Raw genomic sequence first — 27,740 nt, forward strand, 5'->3', positions numbered from 1 at the left:
CATCGAGTTGGTGATGCCATTCCAACCATCTCATCCTCTGTTGTCCCCCTCCTTTAGCAATTTTAATAGACTTATTTGCTAGAGTAGCATTTTTCAAGATGCAAAGTGGTTATTTTTAAAGAACAAAGGGTCAAAGAAATTTAGAAAGTACCAAGTTAAACAAAATCAAGTGATTTCTTTACTGTAAGAATTATCTGAGCTATTAAATACTGATGTGTATTATGAATTTCCGCAAGGAGAATGTGATGTGCAGATTTTTCATTGGTGGCACTGTTAATAAAAGCCCAGGTCTGATTTTCACCCTTTCCTGGAAGGGATTGTCTCTGTTTCAGGTCTTCAGAATGGGGTGGTCATGTGCGCATCAGAGTCATAATATAGATATGAGTTTTTATGCTAGACTTTGTTGTCTGCCTAATATACAGTATTCTTGTATAGTTCTTAAAACAGTCATAGATTTTATTACCAAATTATAGATATGGAAACGTAAGAAATTGCCCAAAGCTACACAACTTAAAAATGGCAGAGTCAGAATTGAGCCCACATGTGGCAGATTTACTGTTTAAATCTACCTACTCAGAGTTGATCCCAGTGTTTTCATTTTCTTGTGTACACCTGTCCAGGGTTGGTCAAGCCTATCAGGGAATTGCCAGCTGTAACAGTAATATTGCTGTTGGCTCTCTTATATAAAGAATATGTGCTATGCTGTTTTAATCCCTCAGTCGTGTCCAACTCTATGGGACCCCATGAACTGTAGCCCACCAAGTTCCTCTGTCCATGGGGATTCTCTAGGCAAGGGTACTGGAGTGGGTTACCATGCCCTCCTCCAGGGGATCTTCCCAATCCAGGGATCGAACCCGGATCTCCTGCATTGCAGGCAGATTCTTTACTGTCTGAGTCACCAGGGAAGTCCAAGAATATCGGAGTGGGCAGCCTATCCCTTCTCCTGGGGATCTTCCTGACCTAGGAATCAAATTAGGGTCTTCTGCACTGAAGGCAAATTCTTTCCAGCTGAACTACCAGGGAAGCCCATGGTGAGACCTAAATATAGGGGACAGAGCAGTATTCTCTTTCCTCTCCTCCTCATCCCAGCTAAATGGCAGATCAAATCTCTTCAACTAACTCTGTGCTTTGTTGCTAAATCTTTAGAGTTGTTGCTTATGTAGCCTGATTATGGCTTTAAAATTATTAAAGGGAGTATTGTTTTTCATTAAAATGTACTCATACTTTTGACGATTAATACTCACTGTTGACTATGGCAATCTTCATGGTAAGGGCGTATGAGTGTCTTAGGTCCTTAGTTAGATGTGGTTGAGATTGATTGTAAAGTGATACTTACATTCTGCTAAACGGGTTAATTAATACTAAATACTTTCTTTAAAGGCTATAAACTTGTGTAACAGAAAGTTAGAAAAGCAAGTCAGTGTTTCTTATTTTAAAGAGTTCATAAAATGGCCCCTTGTATTTCCTTTTGTGTACATATCAGTCAGTATGGGGTAGAGTTGGGGGATATGGCAAAGAAAACCTGAGTCTACAGAAGTATCAGAAATGGATGCATCTGAGAATGCTGTAAGCAAGACACTAGGCTGAAGCTTTTGACATGTAGTATTGAGTTTAGTGCTTACAACTCAACAAGAGAGGAATTTATCCCCATCTTGCTTAAAGAAGGATCTGAGATTTATGTAGGATCAGTAACTGATCTGTGGCCCTACACCTTAACCAAAATAGTGCCAGGATAAACTTGGATGTGTCTGACTCCAATGCCTTTACTTGTCATTTTACTGTTTACTGCCTCTAATGTTGTAAATGAAATGAAAAAATATTGATTTATATGAATTTTTTAGAAATGTTCATTTGTACATAGTTACAATGAGGGGTCTTCCTTGGTGGCTCATTGATAAAGAACCTACGAGTGCAGGAGAGGTGAATTTGATCTTTGGGTCAAAAAGATTCCCTGGAGAAGGAAATGGCAATCCACTCCAGTACTCTTGCCTGGGAAATCCCAGGGACAGAGGAGCCTGACAGGCTGCAGTTCATGGTGGGGTCTCAAAAGAGTCAGACAGGGCTTATTGACTAAACAAGAACAACAAGTTACAATGAGCAATCAGTGGATGTTATTAGGATCAATTCCATGGATAGGAAAATTATTTGATATTGTCCCAAGGTATTCTCCAAAATTCACAGTACCTGAAACATACATCTTTTGAGGATTCTGTTCAGCTATTTCAGAAATTTTCAGCAGTTAGAAGTGTTTTTTTTTTTTTTTTTAAATTGGTATTGGCAGTGTAAAACTTCTTTGTTTTGCAGAAATGTCTTTCATGTGCTGTGGAGGAATTCTAGGGACATCAAATATATTGAGTTACCCTGTTTCCTCCCAAAGGTGACTTGTAGAGCACAACCTATTTAAAAGTTGTCGTGAATTATTGACTTTTTGGTATCAGGCAATTATGAGTCATGTTATAATAGCTATCTATTAACCTTTAATATTAGGCTTCCCTGGTAGCTCAGCTGGTAAAGAGTCTGCTTGCTATGCAGGAGACCCCAGTTTGTCAGGAAGATCCCCTAGAGAAGGGATAGGCTGCCCACTCCAGTATTCAAGGACTTGCCTGGTGGCTCAGATGGTAAAGATTCCACCTGCAATGTGGGAGACCTGGGTTCAATCCCTGGCCTGGGAAGATCCCCTGGGGGAGGGCATGGCAACCCACTCCAGTATTCCCTCCTGGAGAATCCCCTTGGACAGAGGAGCCTGGTGGGCTACAGTCCATGGGGTTGCAAAGAGTCGAACATGACTGGGTGACTAAGCATGCACAACTTTTAATGCTAAGAAGGAATGGGACCAGCCAAGGATTAGAGAGTGGGCGTGAACTATTGAGGAAAGTGAGGAATTTTCTTTCTAGAATAATCAAGCATTCCCTGGTGGCTCAGATGGTAAAGAATAATCAAGGCCCAGCTTGAGGCCCCTGAACAGTTGGTTATTCCCAGTAATTTTGCTTTATGTCTATAAACTGGTATTTTCCCTATCCTTCAAATTATTGGCCAGGGCTTTGGAAATGTGAGTAGCATAAGGTGGGCGTACTTATTTTGGTTTGGCCAAAATTTTCATTTGGTTAGTGAATACGTTCAGTAAAATTCTTAGTGAAAATTAAAATGTCTTTTATTTTTACTTAAAACAGTGTGCACTTTTTGGCCACCCAATGCTTAGTACCTTCCTTTAATTCCTTAAGGGAAAGAGCATTAATTTTATAAAGTCATTATATTCTCAGAGAAGGCGATGGCACCCCATTCCAGTACTCTTGCCTGGAAAATCCCATGGACGGAGGAGCCTGGTAGGCTGTAGTCCATGGGGTCGCACAGAGTCAGACACGACTGAAGCAACTTAGGGGCAGCAGCAGCAGCAGCATTATTTTCTGCCAATGACATGCTGCCTTTTAATTAAAGACCAATGATAGAAATAGCTTGGAATCAAAAGTGGTAATAATTTCATTTTCTGAATTGGGTAGGTATTTAGTGTTATTTTTTAATTTTTGGAGAAACATTTATTTCTTTTGTAGCTCAGACCTAAAATCCTTTAGGTTTTCAAATAGTTTTTGAATTGAAATTATCATGTATAACAACCTAGCAGAGAGCTTATAATACAGAGTAATAAATATTTTTTAAACCCATAAATGCTATGGATCATGCTAATTTAGCATGGACATGCTAACTTGAATTAAAGTATTTTTTTCTTAAAAAAAATATATAAATGATACTGTGTTTTCTCTGTAATAGTATATTACCCCTTTCTCAGCTATTTTAATTTTTTGCCTTTCATACTATCTTTGCCCTTATGCATAATTTTTTCTCTCTTTTGAAAGAATCTGTGAGTTAATAAACTTTTATATTTGAATGTGTGACTAGCATGCTATGACTTTGAATTTTGGCATAGCTATTTATTGGCTATCATTGATTTATGATTTCTGTTAAAGAACAAAAAGGATTCTATACCTTTTAGTTTCCTTCTACAATAGATAGGCTATGAAAGGAGAATGTTAATCAGAAAGTATCAGTAATATGCAGTATTTGGGGCTGCCGGACTTTAAAAGCTAGCTGTCACTTTGTTGTCTTTCCTAACAATCTGATTATGACTATTTTTGCACTTGTGAATTCTGTATGACACCTGTTTTTCTGAAAGAAGAAAATGTTTGACTTTCAGTGACAGGTGCAAATTATCTGCATCATTTTAAATTGAGTTGAGGTAAAATAGGAAAAAAATAATGCTTAGGAAATTATTAAATATGTACTTAGCATGAAATGTCCTTTGTCCAAGTCAAGTATGCAAATACTTATCTCCATATTCTTTATTCTGTGTTCAGGGCATAATTTTGTTCAAGAATCATTTATTCACAGAAGCATCTTACCCTTATTTTTCATGAATACTGACTGTCAAGTAGTTGGTTATTTTATTTCATGTTTGTTGCCTTGGTAAAAATAGAATATCAAATTATCAATGCTTAAAGTAGAAATCCAGCAATTCGTTTTTTCTTCTTCCATAATAATTTCCTCCTTGCATCTATTACTTTTCTCTAAGTCTTTCCAAATGGTTCTGAATTGAATTGCCTTTCTGTTTCACAACTTCTGTTTGCTTGCAGTAGCTTCTAGTGCCTTCTGCAGAATTCACAGTAAAACATATAGTTTTCTACTCGTTATTTTGATCTAACACCTTCTTTCATACAGGTTTCTGCAAAACTGGGGAAAAGGAAGGATGGGAAAAGGAAGGATGGGGAATAGACTTTAGTTTTAAGGCCTCCTTTCTTTCTCCTTCTGATGAATTGTTATTAATGAGTGAAATTAGATCAGTGATTTCTCAGAATAATTTTGTTTTTCTGTTTTCTTGGATTAAAGGATGGAAGACTCAAAACAGGGGATCACATCTTGAAGATTGGTGGCACGAATGTGCAGGGAATGACCAGTGAGCAAGTTGCGCAAGTGCTGAGGAACTGTGGGAATTCTGTCAGGATGCTTGTTGCAAGAGACCCAGTTGGGGAAATTTCCATAACCCCTCCTACTCCTGCAGCCTTGCCTGTTGCTTTGCCTGCTGTGGCCAACAGGAGCCCCAGTTCTGTGAGTATATAAATTATTCTTTCATCATAGATTCAGTACTGGGTGTGATACATTGCTGGATTAGAAATGCTTTCAGTTCCAAGTGCCGTGTGAATGTGGGTCATGTCTCAGTGCTCAACAATGAAGCAGAGGAGAGCCCAACTTGGAGACACTAGACAAGTTTGATTTTCTTCTTTGTCATTTCTCAGGGTTACAGTGTCAACAGGAGAAGGCAATGGCAACCCACTCCAGTACTCTTGCCTGGAGAATCCCAGGGACGGAGGAGCCTGGTGGGCTGCAGTCCATGGGGTCGCACAGAGTCGGACACGACTGAAGCGACTTAGCAGCAGTAGCAGAGCCTCTACTACTCATCTGTAAATTGGAGACTAATAATATCTGCCATTCCTATTTCATTAGATTGGGAAAGAAATATCCAGGTAGTGGAGGGGAAACTGTAAATACTGGTCAATGTATGAGTATTATCATTGATAAGACCAAACTGGCCAAGGGCTGCTGCTGCTACTGCTGCTGCTAAGTCTCTTCAGTCGTGTCCAACTCTGTGAGACCCCATAGATGCCAGCTCACCAGGCTCCCCCATCCCTGGGATTCTCCAGGCAAGAATACTGGAGTGGGTTGCCATTTCCTTCTCTAGTACATGAAAGTGAAAAGTGAAAGTGAAGTCGCTCAGTCATGTCTGACTCTGTGCGGCCCCATGGACTGTAGCCCACCAGGCTCCTCCATCCATGGAATTTTCCAGGCAAGAGTACTGGAGTGGGGTGCCATTGCCTTCTCCAGGTCAAGGGCAATAGACACTAATAATAATAATATTCTGATTGCTAACAATTGTTATAGTTATATAATAATAATTATTATGAATCATTATCAAGCACCTAGATTTATCCAAGTCATCTGAATTCTTTGGAAGAATTCTGCAAGATAGGTCTTATCCATTCAATAAATGAGAAGATGGGAGTCCAAATAACTTATTAAAGGTCATATAGGTAGTAAGTTGCAAACTGGGATTTGAATTTAGATCTTTCTGGTCCCTTTTAAGCGCTTTGTTTGTTTGTTTTTTTCTTCCAGTCTTACTGAGATATAATTGACATACAGCACTTTATAAGTTTAAGGTGTACAGCATAGTGATTTGATTTATATACATCGTGAAGTAATCATCACACAGTAAGTTTAGTGAACATCCATTATCTCTATCTGTATAGGTACACAATTAAAAAAGTAGAAAAAAAATTTTTCTTGTGATGAGAACTCAGGATTTACTCTCAACTTTTATATATAACATACGATGCTAATTATACTTATCATGTTGTACCTTACATCCCTGCTGCTGCTGCTAATTTGCTTCAGTTGTGTCCGACTCTGTGCGACCCCGTAGACGGCAGCCCACCAGGCTCTGCCATCCCTGGGATTCTCCAGGCAAGAACACTGGAGTGGGTTGCCATTTCCTTCTCCAATGCATGAAAGTGAAAAGTGAAAGTGAAGTCACTCAGTCGTGTCCGACTCTTAGTGACCTCATGGACTGCAGCCTACCAGGCTCCTTCATCCATGGGATTTTCCAGGCAAGAGTGCTGGAGCGGGTTGCCATTGCATTCTCTGACCTTACATCCCTAGGACTTATTTATCTTAAAACTGAGAATTTGTAGCTTTTGAACACCTTAATCTGGCCTCCTCACCCTTCAATTCCAAGCTCTTTCCAACCATATCACAGGCTCTGAATCAGGAGATAATGAGGTGAAAGGAAAGAAATAGTTTTTAAAAGGAGGAGCCAGGACAAAGAGGAAAGAAAAGAGAAGTGATTATGGCAGAAGAGGGTGGGAAGCCACCTCTCATATTCATTTGAGGAACCATTTGATGTCTTCTGGAAAGGCTTTCCCTAATGGGAACCACATGAGAAGAAGTTTTCTGTCAGAGATATTAGAATCTGTCAGAGGTAATAGAATTAGATATATAATTCTAATATCTCTGACAGATATTCTTCTTTTGATTTCTTCTCCAAACTTGTTAGAATCATTTTCTTTTCCCTCCATTACTTTGGATCTCTGAAGACTTCTACTTTGTAATGAGGGACCAATGTAGCTGTGTGGTCAGTGAAAATTTGATGCAAACAATTATTTACTTTTTATTGTTAAAGGTTTGAATTGAAAGCAAGGTGTTATGTTTTTAGACACCTTGAAGTTCAAACTGGTTTTAGAAAAGGCAGAAGAACCAGAGATCCAATTGCCAACATCTGTTGGATTATTGAAAACACAAGAGAGTTCCAGAAAAACATCTATTTCTGCATTACTGACTATGCCAAAGCCTTTGACTGTGTGGATCACCACAACTTGTGGAAAATTCTGAAAGGGATGGGAATACCAGACTACCTGACCTGCCTCTTGAGAAATCTATATACAGGTCAAGAAGCAGCAGTTAGAACTAGATGTGGAACAACAGGCTGGTTCCAAATTGGGAAAGGAATAGGTCAAGGCTGTATATTGTCACCCTGCTTATTTAACTTATATGCAGAGTACATCAGGAGAAGGCGATGGCAGTCCACTCCTGTACTCTTGCCTGGAAAATCCCATGGTTGGAGGAGCCTGGTAGGCTGCAGTCCATGGGGTCGCTAAGAGTCAGACACGACTGAGCAACTTCACTTTCACTTTTCACTTTCATGCATTGGAGAAGGAAATGGCAACCCACTCCAGTATTCTTGCCTGGAGAATCCCAGGGACAGGGGAGCCTGGTAGGCTGCCATCTATGGGGTCCCACAGAGTTGGACACGACTGAAGTGACTTAGCAGCAGCAGCAGTGGCAGCACAGTACATCATGAGAAACGCTGGGCTGGATGAGACACAAGCTGGAATCAAGATTGCTGGGAGAAATATCAATAACCTCAGATATGCAGATGGTACCACCCTTATGGCAGAAAGTGAAGAAGAGCTAAAGAGCCTCTTGATGAAAGTGAAAGAGGAGAGTGAAAAAGTTGCCTTAAAGCTCAACATTCAAAAAACTAAGATCATAACATCTGGTCCCATCACTTTTTGGCAAATAGATGGGGAAACAGTGGCTGACTTTATTTTGGGGGGCTCCAAAATCACTGCAGATGGTGACTGCAGCCGTGAAATTAAAAGACGCTTACTCCTTGGAAGGAAAGTTATGACCAACCTAGACACCATATTCAAAAGAAGAGACATTGCTTTGCCAACAAAGGTCCATCTAGTCAAGGCTATGGTTTTCCCAGTAGTCATGTATGGATGTGAGAGTTGGACTATAAAGAAAGCTGAGTGCCAAGGAATTGACGCTTTTGAACTGTGGTGTTAGAGAAGACTCTTGAGAGTCCCTTGGACTGCAAGGAGATCCAACCAATCCATCCTAAAGGAGATCAGTCCTGAATATTCATTGGAGAGACTAATGTTGAAGCTGAAACTCTAATCCTTTGGCCACCTGATGTGAAGAACTGACTCACTGGAAAAAACCCTGATACTAGGAAAGATTAAAGGCGGGAGGAGAAGGGGACAACAAAGGATGAGATGGCTGGATGGCATCACCGACTCAATGAACATGAGTTTGAGTAAACTCTGGGAGTTGGTGATGGACAGGGAGGCTAGTTGTGTTGCAGTCTGTGGGGTCACAAAGAGTCGGACACCACTGAGTGACTACTGAACTGAACTGCTTTTTAACAGAAAGTTTTTAATTAGAAGACAAATAATGATAAGTTTTAGGTTAACATTTTTTGCTCATAATAATTATTACTATAATTAGTCTTCCATTTGTTTCTTTTTCTTTACGTTAAATTCTTTCAGATACAAATTTATGGTGAGTTTTTTCTAAGTGGTTGTATTACTTTTTTATCATTGTGTGACAAATTATCACAAACTTAGTGGCCTGAAGCAATACGCATGGTTGGTCCACATTTCTGTAGGTCAGAAGTCTTGGTGAACTTGACTGGTTCTGCTTAGATTCTCACAAAAGCTAAATCAAGATATTGGCCTGGCTGGGCTCTTAGCTAGGTACTCTAGGGACAGTTCATTTCCAAACTGTCATATTGTTGGCGGAATACAGTTTCTTATAGCCGTAAACCAAAGTCTCTCTTTACTGTCTGCCAGCATAGGACGTCTTTCAGCTCTTTAAGGCCCTTTGAATTCCTTCTCACGTGATGCCTCCTTCTTCGAACCACAGGTCCAGTCCTTACGCTTCACATCTTTTTACATCCCTTTCTACCATCAATAGGAGAAAACGCTCTGCTTTTGAAGGATGCCTTCTTAGGTTAGACTCACCTGGATAATTTCCCTTTTTCATGACATAAACACAAGAATGGCATCAGGGACCAAAAGTCATGGGGACAATCTTAAAATTCTGTGTACCACAGGTCTTCAGAAAATACTTGACAAACCATTCACAAATTGCTTTTATATATACAGTTATATAACTAAACATTATACATAATAAGAATATTTTTCTTTTCAGGACAATTCTACTCTTTTTGAAACTTATGATGTTGAACTCATTAAAAAAGATGGACAAAGTCTTGGGATTAGAATTGTTGGTTATGTTGGAACGTCTCAGACAGGTAGATGAATCATCTCTGTTTTATATTTGGAAATAATTGTAAAGGATGTTAAAGTTTCTAGATAATGAAATTAAATATCTGCAGATTTTAATTTAAACATTGAACAATAAAACCACGAATCTATAATAGCAACTAGTTACAAAAAATGATTAGAGAATCACAGTTTTATCTCAGTAGTTTTATAGCTGGCTCAATAGTCATTAACAAAAGAATTTAATTATCCAACACAATGTATAACATTTGAATTATCCCTCTTGTTTCTAAGATATATATTTTTAATATTGTGAGTGTTACATATTATGGCATTTTATATGTGATAAAGTAAAATGATTACTGCGTGTATTTCATATTGTGAATGTCAAAAAATATTGCTATTATGTTTAATCATCAAAAGAAGATAAAATGAACACTTTAATTAGAATTATTTTTCTTTCATATAAAGGGAATACTTGTAAGAATAAGTGTATACAAGAATAAGTGCCCTAGTATCTCTGAATAATATTCCCTGAACTCCTTCATGCAAAGCTCTGGTAATTTTCACTGTAAGAGTTATCCTATTATGATAAGAAATAACTGTAAAAAGGAAAAATAAATCTTTTCCATGAATATTTGCTTGTAAGATGAAAAGTTAGAGTTATAAAATGTTCTAGTGTTTTAAAACTTGCAAGGTTAGAGAGTTAATTTTTTTAAGTTATTATTTTGCATTTTATAGCAGGTGGGAAAGATTAAAAGCGCTAATGTATTCAGAGTCCTGAATGAAATTCATGTCAGACCACCTTGTGCTATTTTAGCCTAATGAAATAGCTGCTTTCAGACCTGTAGATTTTCCTGAGTGCCACCATTTTTAGGTTTAGAATTTAAATGAGTTCCAAAAGAGCTAAGTATGGATTATATAATAATGTTGCCAAAAAACTCTGTGTTGAGTAGCTCTTTAATATGCTGTCCCGTTAGAGAAATCATGGCCAAGTTCCTAAACTTGTGGTTTATATATACTAGCAATATACTTACAGAGTAAAATGAAGTGAGTAGCTGATAGATAATTGAGAAAAATTGATGTTTATGTTACCGAATGAAGAAAAGAAACATTTTACTTTATCTTCAAAAGAAGTTTTTGGGACTTGGGCAGGGAATGGAGAAGTAGCATTGAATCCAAAAACTAGAATATTCTATAACTCATTATGCTTTTTAATGTGCAGTCTTTCAAAATAATTTTTGCTTTATTCTTTGGAACTTTTGAGCAGTTGGTTTGCTTAGTTTCAGAGGGAGTAGAAAAATGAATGTAGAAATGTCTGTTCAGGGAGACAAATGTGTAAATAACTCTCAGTTGTTTGAGGATGAATGAAATATATGTTTTAGCAGAGATACAAATAAACTCATCATATGGCAGATGAAAAACTCATTCTGTCAGAGGGAAATGGAGAATTCACAAAGAAATAGATATTTGCACTAAACATGGTAAAGGAGGAGGATTTTGACGGCAGGAATGAGATCAACAGGAAGAAAAAAAATGAGAAAAGGGATACAATCATGAAAATACTTGGAGCTTTGGTGGAACATCATGAGTCTCGTGTGTCTAGACTTCTGTCTTATTGGAGTGGATGGTAGTTGGAAGTTGAAATAAAAAAGAAAGTTTGGGGCAAATTATGGAAGTCCTTGAATGTGATTCTATCAAATTTACATTTTATTTCATAGGCTGTAGGAACCAATAATGTTTATTTTCCTTCTATAGACAATATTTTAAGCGCATTTGAAATTAAGATAAAAGTATAAAATCATCCAGAGCTATGGTCTTTCTTTTTCTAACTTCTCTTCCAACCCCTTCCCATAGGCATGTATAGTTTCTATACAGTTGTAATTTATATATATATATATATTATGAGATCTAAAGATAGATAGTCAGATAGAAGCTAATATGAGTAGTCAACTAACAATAGGCAGGAAGAGCTACTAGGACCCTCTTGTCTTCATGCCGGTAAGTAATGATGAAGGCTTCTGCCAGGTCACCAGTGAGAAGGGAGAAAGACTAAGAGAAGGGAAGACTTAATCTGAGCTCCCCTAAATTCCAGCTGATATTGGAGTGCATCTCATTGAGGTTCCATTACTGATTATTTTTCCAAAAATAGGTATCAGTCAAGTCATTTCAAATTCAAGTCACTTGTAATGGTGACAGTTTTAAATAATCCATCAGTTTCTCTGCTTGTGTTCAGAATAGCATTTATCAAGCCTCCAGTGAGCCCCTTTAGCTAATTAACCTCTTGATATGAATTTTGCAATCAAGGCCTAATTAGAGCTTTTTTCCATATGTTTTGTGCATCTTAGGAGAAGCTTCAGGGATTTATGTGAAAAGTATAATACCTGGCAGCGCTGCATATCACAATGGTCAGATTCAAGTGAATGACCAGATAGTTGCTGTAAGTAACTGCCCTCTGTTACAGGATTGAATCAAGTTGAGGGAGGGGGGAGTTATCATTATTATAATATATATGCAATGGAAATGGCTTAATTTAGTTTTGTAATATTTTTAAAAATTGTTTGTACAGTGAAATTGTATCAATTTGGACTCTCATGGTCCTTAATTTTTTTAATTAAAAACTTTTTTTAATTGAAGTATAAGGTGATTTGCAATGTTGTGCCAATCTCTGCTGTGTAGCAAAGTGACTTTGTTTTACACACACACACACATATATATATATACATTCATTTTTAATATTCTTTTCCACTGTGGTTTATCCCATGAAATTGGATATTGTTGTTCATATTATACAGTAGTCATTTATCCATTCTAATTTTTTTTAACTGCCTGTGAAGAAAGGAGTCATTAATGGTTTTGGTAAGGAAAAAATACTATATACATATGTCTATTATATAATATGCATACATATATATTTGAAAGATGTTCTAACATTCTCCTAGAAAACACTTTTCAAGCACCTCTTTGTGTTCTTTAAATTCATCAATTTTATATGCAACTAATAGACCATTTACTGGAACTATTTATCATTGTGAAAGTAGTTTTTCTATTAACAGTAATTAAAAGAAATTTTTAATTGAAGGATAATTGCTTTAGAATGTTATGTTGGTTTCTGTCATACACATGAATCAGCCATAGGTATACATATGTCCCCTCCTTCTTGCATAGTAATTTTGAGTATATACAGAATTGAGATATTCTATGTATTTGAGAATATAGTCATTGCCTTTCATCAGTTGAGATTGGTATTTCCTCCATTTAGTAGAAATTAGTTTAATTTTACAGTTTATTTTCATAATAATTTTGAAGCAGGTAGACACACATTTAATTTAGTGATTCAATCAGAAACAAATGTTGGTATAATTTGAATGCTTGTCCTTCAAGTCCATTTAAGGAAGCCCCTTTCATGACCCTTGGCTTTCCAGTGTTGGCTTAGGAAATGTTGCTGGAATTGACCATTTGGGGACTGGTGATAAAACTTTGGAGAAAATCTTAGGGAAAAAGTTAAGCAGTGGTTTGACTAGCTTGAAGATTGAGTGAGGAGACCTACTAGTTCTGTTGGACTTAAGAGTGTGATTCCCTGGGCCCAGCAAAGAGATGAAGTTTCCAGAGCCCTAAAGACAAGGAGTCTGCAAAATATGGACTCATTTTCCACTCTACCTTCATTGGCTGAGCAGCTGCTAAGAACAAAGACCGCATCTCCTGATGCCTGGCAAGCAAATGCAACTTTGCTCTACAAGTTGGTTGCTTCTCTGAGGTACCCACCTGTACATTTGGGGAAAGACTTAGGAACAAGGTGACAAGCAGCAGTCCTTCAGTGAGACTGGAGAGACCCTAGGAAAAAATCTGTTATGAAGGAGGCAGTGGGTCAAGTAGAGGAAATGGCTGTTAAGATGACTAGGATGCTGGCGAGACAGAAGAAATGCTTGAAGAAGGAAACGAGAGGGCTGGCTGCAGTTGCCCTGGCATCTTCAGAAAGCAGTAGTATCCCAGAGGAGTGTGAGGAGACAAGAGAAAGACTCAAAAAGAAGAAAAATGAAGAGCCCCAGGAGGCTCTCAGAAGAATGGAATGGAAGACCCACCTGTCTCCTTCTTCAAACCCAAGAAGAAGAAATCATTTTTCCAAGGAGGAGTTGGTTCGTAGTGATCTTGAAGAAACAGCTGGCAGTAGAAGTCTTTCCAAGAGGAAGAAAACTTTCACCAAAGAAGAACCAGTTAGTGACCCTGAAGAGTCAGGAAACAAGAGAGTCCCAAGGAAAAGAGGAAATTGTCTTCCAAGGAGGAGCCACTCAGCAGTGGACCTGAAGAGGTTACTGCCAGCAAGAGCAGTGACTCCAAGCAAAAGCAAAAGCTCAGAAAGCTCCCCTAGGAAAACCAGAATGGACATCTCCCTGGTGGGGCATAACTTGCAGAGATATTTCACAACCCTTTGTCTAGAGCCCAATAAAAACAAAAACAAAACAAACCCCTTCCAAAACAAAAAGAATGTATGACTGGACTTGATTGAGATTAGTAAATGCCTTCTTTCACATGCTGTTTAAAAATACTGGAAAACCTAATAGAGGGAGATTAGTTCCTTCTGGAAAATATCACACAGTGTTCTATGGTACAGGGGTGAAGTATTGGATGGTCTCTTAGGGCTTCTATTAATACATCTTGAGAGCTGTGTATAAAAATTGACCACATTTTATGGCACTTTGCCTGTTGAATAGCATCAGAGACTAAGATCCACTGCCTTTTTCAGGCTGTAAGTCAAATGTGTGACTTAGGAATATGGGTTTCAGTTTGCTTTCTAGTTTCTCAGGAAGTTTGTCAGCATGTTTTACTACTAAATTTGCATTCAAAACCTCTGTTTAATGTATCTCTTAATGTTGTAGGTTGATGGTGTGAATATTCAGGGTTTTGCCAACCAGGATGTTGTTGAAGTGTTACGAAATGCAGGACAAGTGGTACACCTAACCCTAGTTCGAAGGAAAACATCCTTGTCTGCTTCTTTACATGAAGGGCCCTCAGACAGAGGTAATTAATTCCACTGTCCCTCCTCCAACCTTGTAGTCTGGGTTTAGAAGAATAACTTAATTATGATGTTCTGTAAGTCTGGAAAGGAAAAACTGCCTACCTTATGTAACCCAGTGATGGAAAAGTGAATCAGCTCATTTATGCATTGAAGAAGAATTTCCTTTGCCTATTATAATATGCCAGTCCAAATGTTAGAACGTGAACCCTGATATGCATTCATCTCTGACAGCGTCTCTAAATGGAGATGGAAGTCATTTTCCCCAAAAGCTTCCGAATTTCATTTATTACTTGCATTTAAATAGTAAAGCTTTGCCAACCTTTGTTCCAGAGGCTCTCATTTGTCTAATGCTTTGACATTTTGCAGACTTCAGGTTTCATATTACTTCTAATATTTGATTCTAATATTTCTTGATTTACTCTGTGAACTGTAGCAAGAGAAAATAAAACATGGATTTCAAAGGAAGCTTTGATTTATAAAATTATATTGTTATTTTGATTATAAGAATAGCAGATTTATGGAACAAATACATAATTCTATACATGGCAATTTTTACTTCTCAGCTTACAGATAAATCAACAAATTTGGTAATTATGGGAACACATTCAATTTAAGTTGAATGACTACTTACATAACTAGTGAGTGGGAAATAGTTTCATTAAAATTTGTTAGAAATTGAATATATTTTTTTTCCCATTCTCTGAAGGTATATTATTATATCCTGGAAACTTTTGCTTTCAATTGATATTGAATAATATTGATATTTACATTGGAACTTTTAAAGTTTTGTATGATGGTGAAAATTTTGCTGAAAAGTAGATGCGCTGTCAACAGCATTGTATGTGTGAAATTTAAAACTGGCTAAATAATACAAATTGTACACATGCTATATTGACCTTAAAAGGTTTGCATAAATATTTATAACACTATAATAGTTTTCAGCAGCTCCGATAGAACCCTTGGCTTTAGTCTGCTGTCTCAAATGAACTGTGTCATCTGTGAATCGGCAGTTCTTTACTGGGCATGCCTACGTTTTTAATTTTTATTGCGATAGGTTTTGACCCTAAATCTGCACTTCTTCCATGGATTGGGTGTCCTTCCTATGTGTTTCATACCCTTTAGTACCCTTTGAAGAGCACTTTGCTGGAGCATTTATCATACTACTTTGTGGTCACCTGTTTTGTGTGTGGCCACTGTAATGTAGGGGAGTGGTTATGTCTCTACCCACTGTCCCATCTAACACATCTCTGTGTGCCTTCTTTATAGGCAGCAGTTAAGTCTATTTTGCTGAAACGGACTGCACAGCTTCTAGCTCTTGAGTGATGCCCCTTCCCCTGCCTTTCAATCCTACCTTTTCTCCTCTAAACTCTTTTTATTTGCGTACCTTGTGTATACTTATTTGTATATCAATTTGCATACTATTTGTAACACACAAACAATCATGTATTGCTTTGTACTTTGCACTCTGCCTAGTGTGTAACTCTTTTCCCCAAGCTACATCAGCAGCGTCTGGCTGGCATTTGTTTTACTGGCACTGGGCTGTACATTTAGTGTGTGTTAAAAGTTAGAACTGGACATGGAACAACAGACTGGTTCCAAATAGGAAAAGGAGTACATCAAGGCTGTATAATGTCACCCTGCTTATTTAACTTATATGCAGAGGACATCATGAGAAATGCTGGACTGGAAGAAACACAAGCTGGAATCAAGATTGCTGGGAGAAATATCAATAACCTCAGATATGCAGATGGCACCACCCTTATGGCAGAAAGTGAAGAGGAACTAAAGAGCCTCTTGATGAAAGTGAAAGAGGAGGGTGAAAAAGTTGGCTTAAAGCTCAACATTCAGAAAACGAAGATCATGGCATCTGGTCCCATTACTTCTTGGGAAATAGATGGGGAAACAGTGTCAGACTTTATTTTTGGGGGCTCCAGAATCACTGCAGATGGTAACTGTAGCCATGAAATTAAAAGACGCTTACTCCTTGGAAGAAAAGTTATGACCACCCTAGATAACATATTCAAAAACAGAGACATTACTTTGCCGACTAAGGTCCGTATAGTTAAGGCGATGGTTTTTCCTGTGGTCATGTATGGATGTGAGAGTTGGACTGTGAAGAAGGCTGAGCACCAAAGAATTGATGCTTTTGAACTGTGGTGCTGGAGAAGACTCTTGAGAGTCCCTTGGACTGCAAGGAGATCCAACCAGTCCATTCTGAAGGAGATCATCCCTGGGATTTCTTTGGAAGGAATGATGCTGAGGCTGAAACTCCAGTACTTTGGCCACCTCATGCGAAGAGTTGACTCACTGGAAAAGACTTTGATGTTGGGAGGGATTGGGGGCAGGAGGAGAAGGGGACGACCGAGGATGAGATGGCTGGATGGCGTCACGGACTCGATGGACGTGAGTCTGAGTGAACTCTGGGAGTTGGTGATGGACAGGGAGGCCTGGCGTGCTGCGATTCATGGGGTCGCAAAGAGTCGGACACGACTGAGTGACTGAACTGAACTGAACTGAAAAGATGAACGCTCTAAAAATCCTATGGAACTTCCTTGGTGGCTCAGTGGGTAGGAATCTGCCTGCCTGTGCAGGACACACAGGTTCGATCCTTGAACTAGGAAGATTCCACATGCTGTGGAGCAGCTCAGCCCATGTACTGCAACTGCTGAAGCCCTGCAACGACTGAAGCCCGAGTGTCTGGGGCCTGTGCTCTGCAACAGGAGAAGCTACCACAATGTACTACAATGAAGCCCCTTTTCATCACAACTAGAGAAAGCCAGCATGCAGCAACAAAGATCCAGTGCAACAACAACAACGAAAAAGTGTGGTTTAGAATGTCATATTAAGATCTTAAGGTCATATTAAGTTTCATATAAGAACTTTTAACTTATTTTTTTTAACTTTTTATTGTAAAAATGTTTGAACACACAGGAAAATTGGAAAATGATATGAAAAATAACCACAGAATCCATCATTTAGATTTCAGCAGTTAACTTAGCCATGTTTGCTTCATCTATTTAGCTTTTTCTGAACCATTTAAGAGTGAGTTGTAGATATCATTAGTCCTAGGTACTTCAGTTTACAGCTTCTAAAAATAGCCATGATATCATTATCCAGAGAAAATTAATAGTAATTCAGTTCAGTTCAGTTCAGTCGCTCAGTCGTGTCTGACTCTTTGCGACCCCATGAATCGCAGCACGCCAGGCCTCCCTGTCCATCACCAACTCCCAGAGTTCACTCAGACTCACGTCTATTGAGTTGGTGATGCCATCCAGCCATCTCATCCTCTGTCGTCCCCTTCTTCTCCTGCCCCCAATCAAATACCTAACACATAGTTAAATTTTCCCAATTGCTCCCAAATGTCTTTTGTAACTCCTTTTTCCACTTCCCTTACTCCTCTTAAAATCCTCATAAAATCAAGATAATTGATTTTTATGCATTGTACTCATTGCATGTATTATACTTTTTTTTTTTTTTTTTAGTATAGAAGAATCCCTTGTCCTTGCCTCCATAGCATAGACTTTTTGGAGGGATTTGCTCATTTGTCACTGGAATACTACGTTCAGAATTTGATTGTTTCCTGTGGTGTTATTTAACTTGTTCCTCTATCCCGCATGTTTCTTGTGAGTTGGGAGCTAGAGCTAAAGCCTTACATTCAAGTTCATTTTTTTTGTTGTTGTTAAGATTTATTTACTTATTTAGTTTTTTGGCTGTTCTGGGTCTTCATTGTTGCACACAGGCTTCTCTAGTTTCAGTGAGCAGGAGCTACTCTTTGTTGCAGTGTGCAGGCTTCTCAATGTGGTGGCTTCTCTTGTTATAGAGCACGAGCCCTAGGTGCAAGAACTTCAGTAGTTGCACCACATGGGTTCCAGTAGTTTTAGATTGCCAGGTCTAGAGTGCTGGATCAGTAGTTGTGACATGTGGGCTTAGTTGCTCTCCTACATGTGGAATCTTCCTGGACCAGGGATTAAACCAGTGTCCCTTGTATTGCAAGGCAGATTTGTAACTACTGGACCACTAGGGAAGCCCGAGTTCAATATTTTTGTAGGAATACTTTGTAAGTCACTTGTAGTTATTTATGCATGCAGGTCAATCTGTATGCAGGTTAAGAAGCAACAATTAGAACTGGACATGGAACAACAAACTGATTCCAAATCAGGAAGGGAGTACATCAAGGTTGTACATTGTCACCCTGTTTATTTAACTTGTATGCAGAGTACATCATACGAAATGCCAGGCTGGATGAAGCACAAGCCGGAATCAAGATTGCTGGGAAAAATATCAATAACTTCATATATGCAGATGACACCACCCTTATGGTAGAAAGCAGAGAACTAAAGGGCCTCTTGAAAGTGAAAGAGGAGGGTGAAAGAGTTGGCTTAAAACTCAACATTCAGAAAACTAAGATCATGGCTTCCAGTCCCATCATTTCATGGCAAATAGATGGGGAAACAATGGAAATAATGAGAGACTTTTTTTGAGCGGCTCTCAAATCACTGCAGATGGTGAATGCAGCCATGAAATTAAAAGATACTTACTCCTTGAAAGAAAAGCCATGACCAACCTAGACAGCATATTAAAAAGCAGAGACATTACTTTGCCAACAAAGGTCCGTCTAGTCAAAGCTATGGTTTTTCCAGTAATCATGTATGAATGTGAGAGTTGGACTATAAAGGGAGCTGAGCACCAAAGAATTTATACTTTGGAACTGTGGTGTTGGAGAAAACTTGAGTGTCCCTTGAACTGCAAGGAGATCCAACCAATCCATCCTAAAGGAGATCAGTCCTGAATATTCATTAGAAGGACTGATGTTGAAGCTGGAACTCCAATACTTTGGCCACCTGATGCAAAGAACTGAGTCATTGGAAAAGACCCTGATGCTGGGAAAGATTGAAGGCAGGAGGAAAAGGGGATGACAGAGGATGAGATGGTTGGCTGGCATCACTGACTCGATGGACATGAGTTTGAGCAAGCTCCAAGAGTTGGTGATGGACAGGGAAGCCTGGTGTGCTTCATTCGAGGGGGTCGCAAAGAGTCGGACATGACTGAGCGACTGAACTGACTGACTGAACTGTGGTTATTTAAAAATAACCTAAAATGATTCTGGCAGGCTTCAGTCCCTGCGGTCACAAAGAGTCAGACACGACTGTGTGACTAACACAACAAAATGGTTCTCATACAACCTTCTTGTGTTTAAGAGAGAGTAATTGACATTGTTGAGATTAAAAGCTTAGCTAAGAGAAGAACCTCTGCAACCAGAGGAATTATCTCCCTTTTCCTTCTCATTCCCAAGCTTACTTCTGTATAGTTATTTGTTAAACTCATGATGACATCATACCAGAACCAAAATTGCCCAAAACAATGGAACTGGCTTCTGCTTATCTGCTCCCTGCCCACCACAGCAGTGAGCACTATGGCCCCCAAGGTTCTCCTCCTCCCCCACTCCCCAAGGCTGTATTGTCATCCTGCTTCGTCGTAAACTTTACCTTGCTTTTTTCTTCTTGTTGCCTAGTTCCTTGTTGTTCACTTGTTATTCAGTTGCTCAGTCATGTCCTGTTCTTTGGAACCCCATGGACTGCAGCATGCCAAGCTTCCATGTCCTTCGCCATCTCCCAGAGTTTGCTCAAAACTCATGTCCATTGAGTCGGTGTTGCCATACAACAGTCTCATCCCCTGTGATCCCCTTCTCCTGCCTTCAATCTTTCCTAGCCTCAGGGTTTTTTCTAATGAATCAGCTCTTTGCATTAGGTGGCCTAATACTACAAGTGTGTTTTCTAAAGAATTGAGCCATTATCACAAGTGGCATTTTTAAAAAAGGAATAAAATGTGTAAGTTACCTGAGATGTTTGTAATAAGGTTGTGAAATGGAAGAACAGCAGTGAAATAAGCTAACTTAAATATGATCTTTATCTGATAGTGATTCAAATTAACAATTCCTATTTTAGGAACTGTGGTAGAACCACCAAAAACACCAGCCTTGTTTCTGACTGGAGCAGTGGAAACGGAAACTAATTTGGATGAAGAGGAGAAAACTGAAGAAAGAATGGAGGATCTAAAAAATGACAACATGCAAGCCTTAGAAATACTGGGTAGGCACAAAGCATTCAATTCAAAACAGTCAAAGTAATTTGACTTTATCATTTGTTAACCATTGTCTCTCTTTATAGTTAACATAATGTGAAGAATTTTAGAGGTATTTTTGAAGATATAAAATAAGATATTGTTAATATCAGCATCTTAACACTTATGGCAGTTGAGAATAAGCATATTTTTGTTTAATCACTGTTTAATTATGTTGATTTTGAATATGTTTTTATTAGTGTGATGATGTCAGCATTTTTAATTACTGCATACTTTAGCTTGTGTATTAACATTGATATAGCTATCTGTATACATATAGTAATATTTCCTTTTCACCATAACAATAGTGTATACATTTTTATATATTTTACCAAATTTCCCGGTTGCTATATATTTATTATTTAATTTTCTTTGTAATTGATGAGTACCTTTACCTTTGGGCTTTGTGGTATGTCTCCTTTGCTACTCTAGTTGACTCTGTTCAGCACACATTTTCAGTCAAAATCTCACTCAGTTCCCTGTACAGAGGCATTCAGGAAAGTCTTGCCAGTTGAATGAAATGGAATGCTTAAACTTCATCCATGGTCAAACTTTGACTTTTGGCTTTGATTGTCTTCTGTCAGGAAAGAAGGGCCTGAAGGAAGGAGTAAACACTTGAGTCAAATTTTAAAACTTCATATTGTTTGGAAATTTAGGGTTGTTCTTTTTGATCCAAGTAAATTGCATTTAATTTTTTCTATTTAAATTCATGTGAGCCCAGATAGGTGAACCGTGAATTATCAAGTGAAAATCAAATACTTTCTAAAGTTAGAAATATGGGTTTTCCTGATGGTCCAGTAGTTAAGACTGTGTGTTCAGTGCGTGTGGCACAGGTTTGATCCCTGGTCAGTGAACTAAGATACTACATGCCATGAGGCTCAGCCTAAAAGAAAAAGAAAACAGTAAAAAAAATAAAGTGAGAAATATTTCTAGAAATATCTGCTCAAAAGATCAACCTCACTCCTATTTTTTTTTTTTTAATGAGTGTATATAATTTCAGTTAGAGAGTTAGACCAATTTCTTCCAACTGTTATGTTAACTCTTTTTGCTGAAGGGTCAGACCCATTTTCCCTCTTCCCTTCTAGTTTCTTTGGTTGGTCTAATAATTAAATTAACATAAGATAGAGTCACACAGGAGAAACACAAATTTTCTATGTGTAGGAGTCCCATAAAAATGTGAGCCCTTAAAAGCAAGTTGGGCAATTGAGGCTTCTACGCTATCCTGAGCTAAGGAATGGGATGGGGGCCTGGGCCTTCCAATGGGAGGAGTAATTTACAGGATGACAAGAAGAGCAGATGTTTGATAATTAGAAATTTGCCCAGCTATGCAGATAGGTTTTTCAGATTTAAAAAGTTGTCTCTGGTGTGATATATATATACAATGAAATATTGTGTGCTTAGTTGCTCAGTCATGACTGACTCTACGATGCCATGGACTGTATCCCTCCAGGCTCCTCTGTCCTTGGAATTCTCCAGACATGTGTACTGTAGTGGGTAGCCATTCCCTTCTCCGTGGGATCTTCCTAACCCAGGGATCGAACCCTGGTCTCCTGTGTCACAGGTGGATTCTTTCCCATCTGAGCCACCAGAGAAGCCCACAATAGAATATTACTCAGCCATTAAAAGGAATGAAACAATGCTATTTGCAGCAATGTGGATGGACCTACAGAGTGTCCTATTAAGTGAAGGAAGTCAGACAGAGAAGTAGAAATATCATGTGACATCCATTATATGTGGAATCTAAGAAGAAATGATACAAGTGACCTTATAAAACAGAAACAGACTCAGACTTTGAGAATGAGGTTGTGGGGATCGGGCTAGGGGGAAAGTTGAGGGGAAGGGATAGTGAGGGAGTTTGGGTTGGATATGTACACACGGCTATATTTAAAATGGATAACCAACAAGGACCTGCTGAATATAGAACATGGAACTCTGATCAGTGTTATGTGGCAGCCTGGATGGGAAGGAAGTTTGGAGGAGAATGCATGGCTGAGTCCATTCTCTATTCACCTGAAACTGTCACAGCTTTGTTAATTGGCTGCATGCTTAATGTGTGCTTGATCACTCAGTCATGTCCAACTCTTTTCAACTCTGTGGACAGTAGCCCACCAGGCTCCTCTGTCCATGGAGTTTTCCAGGCAAGAATGCTGGGGTAGGTTGCCATTCTCTACTCCATAATCAGCTATACCCCAGTATAAAATAAAGATAAAAAAAAAAAAAAACTCTAGGAGGGTCTGGTCATACAGGGGGGCCTCCACAATATTGTGGAAAAAAAAAAAAAAAAAAAAAAATTGTCTCTGGTTATAGCTCTCTTTCCAGTACATGTTCCCTAGCTACATTCCTTTAGGTGGTTAAGGGAGGGATGAACGTATTTCCTGAGTCTGCTGGATCTTGGCTGTCTTTAGTTCAAAACAATCCACATTCCAAGGTGGCAATAGTTGGCATATTCTTAGTTGCCAATGAAATAATTGCGTCAGATCATCTTAATATTCACTTTTTGGGTGTGATCATTTTGTGTTGCCTAGCATTTATTGAGCTGCTGAAAGTAATCTCTTTCCTCTGGTACATAGGCCTTTGTTCTCTGCTTTAAAACTCAGGACTGTGACTTCATGGTATGACTGAGGTAAAAATAAACTCAAAAGAATTGTAGGTGAAATAAACATCTTATACATGTGTATGAAATTTCTTTAGATATCATGTTTGTAAGCTTGCAGGTCAACCAACACATTACAAATTTTTTTAAATTAGCCTACCACAAAAGAAACTGGTGTCTGTAAGAAATGTAATAGAACTCTTAATGTAATTTCTTATGGAAATGTTAATAGAGTAGGCACAAAGGTGCAGTACCCGCATGAAGGATATTTTGTTTTTAATAGGCTCTTTAGTCAGTTATCCTCGAAATGTAATCTAGCACATCAGTTAATGCAGTTACTTTGTGGATATGCTTTTGTAAATCTAGTAATATAAGTTTTTTAGTGTTCATTAGTCTTAGTTTCTGATTTTTGAGGTTAGTCTGTTTTACTTAATGATTTGTACTACGTAATTAAGCATTATATGCATCTGAGATTAGATGTCTGCAGAAGGCTTGAAAAAGCTGATCTTGCAAGTTTGATTTTAGACAGATGGTTATATCAGTTGTGGTAAGTGTTCTGTGACTTGTCCACTCTTGTGACACAATTGAGTTTTTCTTAAAGAAAAAAGGTGGAGATCTGTTTATTGTCTGCTACCATTGTGGATCTAAATTGAAATTATAGTTTTAGTACTTTGATTTTTGTCTATTAGGTATTATTCAGACTGCAAACTGCATTGAGCTTCTGGCTAAGGTCGTATGGAGGATAAGCAGGACACTTAAAATCTGTCTTCACTTTTAAAAATCATCTGACCTATGCAAAAAAGGCAGTACTCCCCTTAAGTAAGAAAATCATAAAGGTATGATAACCACATAGCCACAAAGGACCAAAGTAAAACCAAAGTTTTTGTTACATTAAAGCTCATGCAACTCATTGGTTGAATTAGATCAGACAAACTTTTATATCCACCCAAGTAAAAAGCTTGATTGGGTCATGTTGGTGTGCCTTGTTGATAGTAAAGATATCTTGATAGGTTTTTACACTTCTGTGGGTGAGTGAAAGGTACTACGCTGAAGTGATTAACGTTCACCTTAAATTTTCTTTTTCCTAACATAGCATAAAGCAAAGCCAGATAACATTTTACTTATAAACCACAGGATGTTTGCATATAAACTATATAATTCAGATTTCATTGATAACTTATCATTTCCTTTTTTGTTTAAAATATTCCTTAACAGCAGAAGCCCTATTCATAGTTTGGTCACCACCAGTCTTTTACATGTCTTATAAGTCACCTCTGATTAACTTTACCTAAATAGACCTAAGTTAATACACTTTCCTTTTTATTCATTTCCCTTTTACTTACTCAAACTGTGATGTTATGGAAGAATTCAGTAGTTTAGTGGGTTTAACTCACAGTAGCTTCAACTTTTTTTTTTTTTTTTTTAAATCCAGAAAAAGCCCCAGACTCTCCAGAAAATGAGCTGAAATCCAGATGGGAAAATGTACTGGGCCCTGATTATGAAGTAATGGTATGTTAAAATCTTCTAATAAAAAACACTCATGTCTCATTCTATGTCATTCTCCTAATGCCACAATTGAAAGAAATGGGAGACTCAAAGAATAACCAGCCTGCCTTTATTTTTTCTTCCTGTGCTTTTTTCCCTATTGGATCAATTAATTAATTTTATTTTTTCATTTTAGACTGCAAGAACAGGTAAGGACTGCAAACAAGTTTCAGTTACAATTAACAAACACTCAGTTCATGTTGGGACGATTTAAGTTAACAATAGGCTGAAAAATGTTAGGAGAGAGAGCACTTGCCTCTAAATTTATAACCTGTATCAGCTGCTTAAAATTGCTGGCATTTTTATGATTGCTTTTATGATCTGTTTGTTTTATTGTACACTGAAAGGGCTGTGGATATTAGTCCTATGTTTCACAAAGAATGTTACAGTTTTATGAGAAAAATGAAAGAATGATTATCAAATGTATTTGGGAGAACAGGAAGTAATTTAGGTTAGGTATAAGTTTATAGTGCCAGTGGTCCATTAGACTTCCTTTCACCTGTTATTAGATTCATTGAGTAAAGGATTGATTACATTTCCCCAAATGAATCCACATGAAACCAGAAAGCTGCGCCTAGAAAAGCCTCTGCAGTGCCCATTAAACGTGTTAGTAATAAAGTATTCTATTAAATTTCTATTGTTATTCACATTTTCTTACATATGTTTGTCATTAGTATTTGTTGGCTGGTTGGAGAGATTTTTTTTCTATTCTAGCCACTATCTATTGTCAGACATTTTCCAGTGTCATTAACATGAGTCAAAATAGTTTATACTTTCTCTTCTTGCTAGTTTTGTGCTTGCATGTTGGTCATCATGAACTGCTGCTTCTTTACTTCGTAGATTTTGGAGGTATTTTGTCATTCGCCTATCACCTAGCAAATGACCTTTCTACAATTCAGAGTGGTTAATATTCAAAATAGTTTGGTGTACCAGTGTTTTTAAATGGTTGGTTTTAAATGAGCTCTTTTTGGTTAAAAATTTGTCCTCTTTGGGGCATCCCTGGTGGCTCAGCGGTAAAGAATCTGCCTGCAATACAGGAGACATAGGAGATGTGGGCTCGATCCCTGGGTTGGGAAGATCCCCCAGAGTAGGAAATGGCAACCCACTCCAATATTCTTGCCTGGGAAATCCTATGGACAGAGGAGCCTGGTGGGCTACAGTCCATAGCGTCACAAAGAGTTGGACATGACTGAATATGCACATTCTCCTCTTTATAACTACCCTTCCAAATTTAATCTCTCACATGATGATGTCATAACCAAGGGGCTCGAAAGAGGAGACAGAATTTGGAGTTGGAAATTTAAAGTGAAGGGGATGAGGCAATGAAAGGAGAAGCCAGGCAAGATGGATGAGTGAATATGTACGCACAAATGTGCATATCTGCCTGCGTGCACATACTCCAGTCTTTCTTACTGTGTTTTCATCCAGAATCTATTTATCTGAAGTGCAGTACTTGCAGAAGATTTAGCTGAACCACTGTTTAACTTATCCCCTCCCTCCAGACGCACTGTATTTTATTAACAACTTACAGATGCAAATCATCAGTGAAATGTTTTGCTTGCAAGGAATTCATTTCTGTGGATGTCTACCACTGAAGCTCAGAACAGTAGTTTTAGGCCAGGATTAAAAGCTTTCAGGATTCCATCGTCTGCCCACCAGTCCAGGTCTTTTGTTTCTGTCCTTGCTGACTCTTTCTCCTAGGGAAATGGTTTGAGCTTGCTGTGGAAATTCAGGTGCTTCAGTTTTTCCAAACTTCTCTGATTTTAAAGACCTTGCAAACTTTGTTTCAAGGATTAGGTTTAGAAATAAAAATGACCATAGTCTTGGTTTGTTGAAAAGAATAAAATTTTTATGGCTTTAATATAATGGAGGATTAAATTAAAATTTTAGGTGTCATGGATTTTTAAAAATAGTACATATATTTGCCTATCACCTTCTAGTTCAACTTTTGAATCATTTATGAAAAAAGAATGTTGTGGAGAACAATGATGACAAAAAAGCAAATATTCTCTGAGATTTTATATTGTGTGTTATGGATTTTAGAAACATAGAAAAAAGATTAGATGGAGTTATCAATATATAGGTTTTATACAGATTTTTTTCAGAAAGCCTAGGAAGAAATAAAGTTATGCTTTTACAAATATTGACATTATCTTTTGTTGTGAATTTAGGTCGCTACTTTGGATACACAGATTGCTGATGATGCTGAATTACAGAAATATTCGAAGGTAAGCACACTGTTTAAACTGTTGTCGGTTTTTTGTTGTTTGAAGAACTTTCTCTAAATTCTTGTCAAAGTAACTCGACTAATGCTGTGACCTAAAGTTTTCAGAATTTAATTTTAGAAGGTTTTCTGGAAATGTAGTAGTTCCTGACTGGTATGAAGTGTGATAGTTAGATGTGCCTGGGAAGAACATAGGCCACTTCAGATGCCAAAATTCCAGGCTTGACTGCTTTGCCCACCTTAAAGGTAGTATGCAGAGCAGGCTTTGCAGAGTGTGTCAGTTTTTCAGATATTATAAGTCCTTTAAAGTTGTTTCCCGGACTTCCCTGGTGGTCTAGTGGTTAAGAATCTACCTGCCAATGTAGGGGATATGGGTTTGATCCCTGGTCTGGGAAGATTCCACATGCCGGCAGATCAACAAAGCCCATGTCCTACAACTACTGACCCTAACAAATATGCAGTTAGACTGAATATTTGATATTATGTACGCCAGCTACAGATGGCTTAAGGCGATGTTATGTCTGTCCAAGGAGACACTGTGCGTGTGTGTGTGTGTGTGTGTGTGTGTGTGTGTGTGTGAGTGGGTGTGTGCAGTGAGGCAGAGGTACAGTTCAGGTAAGGTTTGGACTC

At 38.1% G+C, this 27,740-nt stretch overlaps 1 protein-coding gene across 3 annotated transcripts in view; it reads left to right on the forward strand.

The window, feature by feature from the left end:
* The window catches only part of PATJ (PATJ, crumbs cell polarity complex component), a 386,097-nt gene that overhangs the window by 42,971 nt on the left and 315,386 nt on the right, over positions 1 to 27,740 (forward strand). For all 3 annotated transcript variants that reach the window (XM_018044918.1, XM_018044920.1, XM_018044927.1), the window contains exons 8-14: positions 4,879 to 5,097; positions 9,538 to 9,640; positions 11,960 to 12,051; positions 14,489 to 14,630; positions 20,574 to 20,717; positions 24,774 to 24,850; positions 27,058 to 27,114. In XM_018044918.1, coding sequence (XP_017900407.1) covers positions 4,879 to 5,097; positions 9,538 to 9,640; positions 11,960 to 12,051; positions 14,489 to 14,630; positions 20,574 to 20,717; positions 24,774 to 24,850; positions 27,058 to 27,114 — 834 coding nt within the window. The remainder of the gene's footprint in view (positions 1 to 4,878; positions 5,098 to 9,537; positions 9,641 to 11,959; positions 12,052 to 14,488; positions 14,631 to 20,573; positions 20,718 to 24,773; positions 24,851 to 27,057; positions 27,115 to 27,740) is intronic.

This window comes from Capra hircus, chromosome 3 (assembly GCF_001704415.2).
Source record: "Capra hircus breed San Clemente chromosome 3, ASM170441v1, whole genome shotgun sequence".
Classification (NCBI taxonomy): domain Eukaryota; kingdom Metazoa; phylum Chordata; class Mammalia; order Artiodactyla; family Bovidae; genus Capra; species Capra hircus.